General features: G+C 37.2%; 1 protein-coding gene across 1 annotated transcript in view; it reads right to left on the minus strand.

Moving 5' to 3' along the window:
• vps13a (vacuolar protein sorting 13 homolog A) overlaps positions 1-6,305 on the minus strand; it is a 42,797-nt gene extending 36,492 nt beyond the window's left edge. The window contains exons 1-12 of the mRNA XM_020602394.1: positions 6,120-6,305; positions 5,292-5,335; positions 5,146-5,188; positions 4,978-5,073; positions 4,753-4,854; positions 3,946-4,055; positions 3,676-3,735; positions 3,463-3,522; positions 3,153-3,233; positions 2,619-2,667; positions 279-406; positions 1-59 (exon numbers count right to left, since the gene is read on the minus strand). The exon at positions 1-59 is cut by the window's left edge and continues 48 nt beyond it. Coding sequence (XP_020458050.1) covers positions 1-59; positions 279-406; positions 2,619-2,667; positions 3,153-3,233; positions 3,463-3,522; positions 3,676-3,735; positions 3,946-4,055; positions 4,753-4,854; positions 4,978-5,073; positions 5,146-5,188; positions 5,292-5,335; positions 6,120-6,219 — 932 coding nt within the window. The 5' untranslated portion in view covers positions 6,220-6,305. The remainder of the gene's footprint in view (positions 60-278; positions 407-2,618; positions 2,668-3,152; positions 3,234-3,462; positions 3,523-3,675; positions 3,736-3,945; positions 4,056-4,752; positions 4,855-4,977; positions 5,074-5,145; positions 5,189-5,291; positions 5,336-6,119) is intronic.
• Between the last annotated feature and the right edge of the window lie 1,714 nt (positions 6,306-8,019).

The following is an 8,019-nucleotide window of genomic DNA, read 5'->3' on the forward strand; positions in this document are numbered from 1 at the left end:
TATGGCAAGTTCCGGGACATCAAATCCACTGAGCCCAGCAGCTCCAAGATGCTAATGTACTGGAAACAGAGGAAGTCAGCAATTAGTCAGTACCACAGAGTACTTAGAGAAGTGCTCTTATCATTGCTGAACAACTCCTTCTTTAAGTTTTTTTTTTTAAGTATGATTTCATTTCATCTCACCTTGTTAACCTCTCTCTGTTTCTGTGCCACTCTTATAGAAACACACTTTAACCAGGTTTTTACACAGACCAGTTTATACACAACACAAACACCTACCTGCGGCCTATTGAGTTCAATGGCAACCTCACTGAGATTGACCATCAGGTCCACTTTAGGAGAGGAGAAGTCCACATCTGACCTGGGATTCATCCGTAGTTTAGCGTCCGCTGATATGGGACGGAAAACTGTGGACCAGCAACAAGAAACAGATTGTTCAAAAACTGTAACTGGAGAATAAAAAGATCACTGGGGCAAGGTATAAATATGCTGTTCGCTATATCACTAAATGTGAACAGAATATGAGAGCGGATGCTATGGCTGAAAAATTGGCACACAATAATGTTTTGGGATTTTGGAATGAGGTGAGGGCTCTGAATAGGGTTAATTCACCAGTGCCATAGAGGGAGTATCTGGGGCTGATAATATTGCTGATCTGTGGAGAGAACACTATTCTGCATTGTTTAATTGTGTTAAAAGTGATCCCTATGTAGTGGGAAGCATTGCTAGTGAGGATGCTGTGGTGATCACTTCTAGTGAGGTGCATCGAGCAATAATGCAATTGTCTGATGATAAGGCAGCTGGTGCTTTGCTGTCTATGGTCCTAGACTCTGGAATTCATTACCGCCTGAGATTTGGTCTATAACCGAGGTAGCAGTTTTTAAGTCTACTTTAAAAACTCACCTTTTAAAACAGGCTTTTGGTGTTTTAATCCGTTTTATCTGCCCTAAAGGGACATGGTTAATTTGTTCTTCTATATTTTATTTTGATGAAACTTTTATTTATAACCTGTGTTTGGTATTGATTGTTTTTAGTATTTGTTAGTTGATATATGTGCAGCACTTTGTGCTCTTCGGAGTTGTAAAGTACTTTATAAATTTTATTATTATTAATAATTATATGTTCACTAGCTCACCAGGTTTACACAAAACATGATGATTTGATACCATTATACTGTGAACAAGCATAAGCAAGGCTATGGTTACCATGGATAAATTTGAAATTCAGTAGCTACAGTTGGTTAACTTGCCTTCAAATACATGCACAGGTTGGCAAAGCAAACTGCAAAATGAATAATGAGTAATTGTAATTAATTACTTCCATCCCTGGCTCACTGTCACTGGACCAGTTGAAGCGAGCATCCCCTTACTATATAGTACTGAGCAAATTGCTGCCTGGTACAGAATGACGAGAAGCAGATTTGAAAATGCTCCAGGATAAGCCATATACTGCTATGATTTGTGCTTCGTTAGGAGTGATTTCAAACATCATGGTCAACTTTTACAATAGGGAAGACTAACAGTTATGGCTAAGTGGTCAGTCCAGCTTAGTTTTTTTTCCTTTTTACTCTGTAAAAGGCATTTTAAACTATAGTGAAATGTATGAAAATAAGCCTCTTTAGAAGGACAGCAGTCCTTTTGCAGCTAATTCTGAAGTAAATTTGAAACTGCTTTAAATGTCTGCGTGTATGGCATGGTGCTGGATGTATGTGCCAAGCAGTATGCAACATGTACAATATGTTGGTTAGGAAATTTCACATGTGTTCTGCTAATGTTAAAGTTCATCTGTTCAGAACATACTGTACACCGTTGTATACTGCCCCATTGTGGTGTAAATATAAGGTAGCTACTTTACAGAAACTTAAAGTTGCTTATAATGATGCCTTGAGGATTCTGCTTAAGAAGCCTAGGTCCACCAGCGCCAGTCTGTTGTGTTCACAGGTCCATGTTAGTACCTTTCAGGCATTAATGAGAAACCTGATGTACAGATTTATCTGTCGTGTGAATAACTCTGAGAACAGTCTTATAATGATGCTGGCTAATCCTGGTTTTAGTGTAGTACGTTACCAATCCTCTCTGTGGAAACATTGGTATAAATGTCTTTTATGATTTTTATTTATTTATTTTTCTTCTTTTATATCCTTTCTTTTTATTTCTTTTTTGTATGGACCTTGAGTCTGCTAATAAAGGATGATGATGATGATGATGTAAATCTAGGTGTAATGATGCTTCCATGACCTTTTAGGCTGTACGGATTTTATGCTTGTGTGGGCAAAAACAAAGAATCTGTATTTTTATGGGACATGAAAACTGTGAATATGTTTTTCTTTAGCAAGGTTGGCCCTGTAAAAACTGCAAATCAAAACAAAATCTGTTAGGATATGCTAAAAATTTGTTAAAATGTGTTGGAGGTGGTGATTCACACATTCTTCCAGGCACTGCAGTATCAAGTGCAAAACATGAGTCTTATTCTTTACACAAAATGCTGATTCATGCATATTACATAATATCTGGTTTCAGAGGGGTGTCATAGACAGTATGTATAGTCCATGGGTGGTCTCGGCAAAACTTTTAAAAGTGAACATGTTAAAGAAAAAACGGATGACTGTGAGAGACTCACTGAAGTCATGGCTGACAGGAACAGCGTTCATGCTGCTCTGGAGACATCGCTATAAAAAGACACAGAAAAAGGAGATTCATTTACAATCTATCAGTTTTTCTTACTCAATATTTTCTCAATCTCTGTTCTACTGTATTTTCATTACTGTTTTAACAAACACAACACCACATTTATAGTATAAATACTTTATCCATTAGGGCTACTCTAGAAAGAGTCTTTGTGGATAAAAATAGATGATTAACAAAATGCATGCATTGATCTCAGAAGCATTAGTAGACACCCTTTTCCAGTATTTACCATGAGAATTATGGTAAAGTCTTTAAAAGGGTTTGAGAAAAGGGCCATTCATATTGTGACCCTGTTACTTTAAAGCTGTTCTGGTGCTCAAAAGGGAAGACTGGCTGGATAAGACTGTTCTGTGTGTGCACAATAATGCAGTTGTGTCTTAGTGTAATTAAAATAAGACAGATGAAAGCAAACTAAAGTCAGGCTGATGGGGGAAAGGGAAAACACAATAATAATAAGCTGACTCACCAAGGCCTCATCTGCACTGTGATTGGAGAAGAGTCCTGAGTTAACATTCCAGTAGGCAAACAAACTGTCTAGTCGAACCAACTGAGAAGAAGAAAAACACAAAGCAGTTAGAGAAAAGCAGCTCCCTGCCATGATGACAAAACAGAGGTGACAGTGTACAAGGACTCCTAAAGTTCGAGTAAGAGTCTTTGTGGGAAAATGTAATAATGTAATAATATACAATCACATAAATGTGCATTGTCACACCAGATACATTTGACATACCCAATAAATAAATTAATAGGCTACAAAAAGTGGTTGAATTTCTCACCTTGAAGAAAAGCCTGGAATTCTCATCCAAAAGACTGGGATTCCAGTTCTTATCAGCTGTCTGTAAGGTCAAACAAGCAGTGAGATATTGGGGCCTTGATGAGATTACTTTTCTTTACCTTTTACATACAAGTATGTTTAAGTAATGATTAAGAACACATGCTGAATATAATATAGCATATAATCTGAGAGGAGGGACATTACAACACATTACCTGAAGGCTAAGGTTTTTAAGTGACACTCCAAATGACAAAGGACAGTTTGGATTGGTGACCTGTGGAAAACAAATGCAAGAGATTTGACAGTATACTTATTCAGAAAATATTTACTCTGCATGATCCATGTTGTCATTGTTTGAGTGGATATGAATTGGCAAACAACTCTTGTTCCCTTCATTTATCACTGACTGCTTACTTAATGAATTAAAAACTGAGGTTTCCTGTAGATACATAAAACACTAAGGTAACTCAGCTTGAATACTCACATCATCTTCATAGCGAACATGGATGTTGGAGATCTTAACCTGCAGGTTTTTAATGACTTGAGTGACAAGCTTCTCCACAAAAGTGTCCTGTTTTTCCTGCGTAGGGTTCTCTGTCAAACACAGACACATATATTGATTATGAGACTTGATAGGGTCCTGCAGTTTTCCTGAAAGCTTATTTTCAGGAACAAAGATTTGACCTCTTCGACAGCAGTGTTTCTAGGAGGTTCCACATACCCAAAATATAATTCACAGCATTTTTCCCCAACTATTATCCCTAAATTTTTCATTCGTTTTTTGCATTCACAGCTATTTACTTTTACTGCTTCTCTTTTTCACTTTCTTTTATGGTTTCTGATTTTTTTTATTTAAAGCTATATTTATTGATCTAATTACAAATACTGAAGTGCTCTGAATTACTGAAAAGTGTGGTCATATATGGGTTCTAATAAAACAGCCCAGGTCAGTGCACTTTGGCTCAGCAGTGTTAAACCACAGAGAATATTAAGTGTGAAAGCTGCAGGCTGGCTGCTCCACAAACAGCACAGGAACTCACAACTAGACAAACCATGACCACATGGCTTAGAATCTCTGCTCCTGCTATTTTGCTACACCTCCTCCACACAGCCACACTTTTTTCTGCTCTTTAGCCTCTGCTACTAATCTGCTGTGTACCCAACCCAGCAGTAATATTGCATGAAAATTGTCTGAAATTTGTTAAAAATTTACTAGGAAGTAAAAACACCTGATGCGCACACACACTCACACACAAACACAGTCCCCTTTAAATCAAAGCTGAACCCTGACCTTGCTCAGCAGCCTTCAGCTTTGTCTCTTCTATCCGCTGCAGCTCCCTCTGGCGAGCCTCCTGTAGCTGCCGCTCCTCCTTTTCTGCGTCATACTTTAGACCTGGAAAGAGGATCAATCAAAAAAATTATCTGTCTGCATGTTCAAGAAAACAATGAAATATACAGATATAAATCTTTTCTTTTTTTTGTCTATGTAGTTAACTGTACACAGATGGTTATTTACTTGCTGTGGGGACTATGAGCAAATAGACACCATCCAATGTGGCCTCCACTGACTGGTTGTAGAGGTTCTTCCATGGAATCTTTAGTTCTAGTTGTCCTGTTAACAGAAACACAAAGTGAGAAAATGTTCTTCTGTACCAAAAGAAAGAGGCAGTAACTACAGTCTCACCTATATGACCAGCCTTCACTTTAAAAGGAATGTCAAGTTGACTCTGCCAGAAAAAGAAAACAATAAGTTGTGGTCACACATGTCCATTTGAATGACAAAATGTAACAAGAGACTAATATTAATTACCTATAGATTTATTAACTTACCAAGGCATTTTCCTTTATTTCAAGATTTTTAAGAACAGCATCACCTATGGTGAGAGGAGAACTTTTACTATGTACATTCTGGTAAACCAAATAAATTAGTATTGAGTTCTGAACTCACAGAAACACAGTTCAATCTAAAGACATTTGGGCCATTGTCTATTGATTTATTTCAACACTCAAGCAATTCAATACATGCATTATTAAAGCCAATGATCATACATATGATTACTAGGGGCCCCAAGAGACACCATGTGCGTATCTCCACTTTAAGACTGACAGCGTTTAATAAACATACTCATCATATCTGCTAATAAAAACAAATATTTAAGTGCGATAATACAGGTTAAATGTAAAGTAAGGAGTTCAATTCTAGATTTAACTTAGTTGCTTAACAACCTGTTTAGCTTTGCCACTGAACCCTCTCCTAACTCTCTCTCACTTGCCTGGATAATGTAGAGAGCTGTGACATTCTGAGTTTCAGGAAAAGCTTGTAGTATTGATTCGGTATGAATAACCTTGCTGTGTGTGAGACAGGGTGTGACCCAGAACTGCTTCTCAGAAGCACCAGTGCAATGAGCAAACATCCGTGCAGTAGTTAAGTAAGGTACATTAAGGTAACTGTAGCAGTCAGAAACTAACAATGCTACTTATTTACCCTGAGGTTAGCATTTGGCTGCACCGTGTTACACAGCTAAACTAAATGTCTGGGACAGCTAAACGAACACTGACAGCTGTCTCACGCGCCTGGTGGCTAGCGTCTCTTAGCATTAGCTAGCTAACTCGACGAGCGAGCTAGTCCACTGGAATGACAAACACAAGTTCAGTTACCTCCCCATATGCCAAGCTGTAGCTGTGAGCTGTCAAGGTTGACAACGTAGTCCCCTAAAAAACGGTTGAGGACATCTACCACTAAGCTTTCGAAAACCATTTTGGCGTTACGTTCATCTATATGTCACCATGTTTACATTCAGGTTGCTCGCTTAACTCAACGTCAGATTAAGACGTCCTGCGGTGGGCGGTGCTTACATGTCGTGACGTATATGAGGAAATGCTGCATGCAAAAATCAACCCCTGCTGCAAAAGAACTGTCGGTAAGTAAATGATAGTTACGTCCCCTTGGTGTGGACTTTTTATAGAAAGATATTATGATAAATGATAACATAATTTAATGATTATATTGGTAGAATACAGTACCATATTTACAAATTCAAAACTTTCTTGTATGAACTCATTCAAAACAAAGAGTACACTGATATAATTAACAAACAGCATCAAGGCTGTAAACTGCTAAATTAAACAAAGATTTTTTTCATGTTTTTTATGTAAATGTCATGTCAATTACCTAAGAGGGTAGAAAAATAAGAGATTTATAGCACTTTTCTGGTCAGTAGCTTACTTGAAAGGTCTTTTTATAGATGGAAGAAAATAAAACATGAAATAAAAAAGCCAGTGTGTATAAAAACTGGTACACAAAGTGTACAAACTACAAACTAGAAAGATATGAGATTAAACTACCAAGTAAAAGACAAAACTTGAGTTCTGATTTAGCTTCTTCAAGACTTTGTGGGAAACAAGGCCCAGTAACAGCCTTGAGCTGGACTATTATAGTTGACACATGATATTATATGCATTATATGTAAAACTTTATCCAGGATTTAAGATTAAAGGAAATTAATTAAATCAAATGAAATGAAATTGATTCAATTGAGTAGCAAAGTGATGCAGTAGTTAGCACTGTCGCCTCACACTAGAAAGGCTGTGGGTTGGAATCTCATGGCTGACTGGGACCTTTCTGTGTGGAGTTTGAATGTTCTTCTAGAGCGAAATGGGTTTTCTCCACGTACTCTGGCTTCCTCCCACAGGTCTAAAGATATGAGGTTAACTGGCGACTCTAAAGTGTCTCAGGAAGGGCATCCAGCATAAAAACTGATGTGCAGATTGAGTGAGTTCACTGTGGTGACTCCTGGTGGGGAGCAGCTAAAGGGGGGGGGGAATTGTTTAAGTCAGTTAACTTAAATTCCAACACAGTTCTACAATTCTTACATTACATTAAACATTTTAGCAAGCAAGCTATTTAAGTTTGATGTACATAGTGTGTGAAATGGTGTAGTTCAAGAATATAAATGATTGTTTTTAAGATGTACAATTTTAAAACACCTATTCTTTTATCACACTAGAGCAGTTTTGGAGAAACAGTGAAGCATAGTCACAGATTATATTAACAAAAACTAAGGCTTTGACAAATCTCTATGGCAATTTAATCAGTGTTACAAAAGCATTACAGGGTACTGAAAAAGACATGTGCTGATCATACAATATGATTTTTAATATTAATAGCAAACATTACAGAGTGTGATATAGTAAGCATGCAAGGAATCTTATCATTAATATTGAGTTTTTTTGGCAACATGGGTTCAACAAACAGAACAGCTGACATTATCACCTTGTTAGCAAACAATTGCCTATTTGCACATTCAAAGTTCATGCTTTTGTTTCCCCCAACTCCTGTGAAAAATATCTGGCTCTGTAGAAGCAAATTGCTCCACAGCGTTTACCAACTAATTGCTCACTTATTCACTGTGTCATCAGTTACTGAGCATCAACTTTTTATATGCTGAGGCAGCTGCAAAATGCACACAGTCTACACACAGTATTTCAACTCTTTTCATTTGTACTCAGTGTATAATTAATTATTTTGAGAATTTATGTTTTTATCATACAGATTATC

This window comes from Monopterus albus, unplaced genomic scaffold (genome assembly GCF_001952655.1).
Source record: "Monopterus albus unplaced genomic scaffold, M_albus_1.0 scaffold56.1, whole genome shotgun sequence".
Taxonomy (NCBI): Eukaryota; Metazoa; Chordata; class Actinopteri; order Synbranchiformes; family Synbranchidae; genus Monopterus; species Monopterus albus.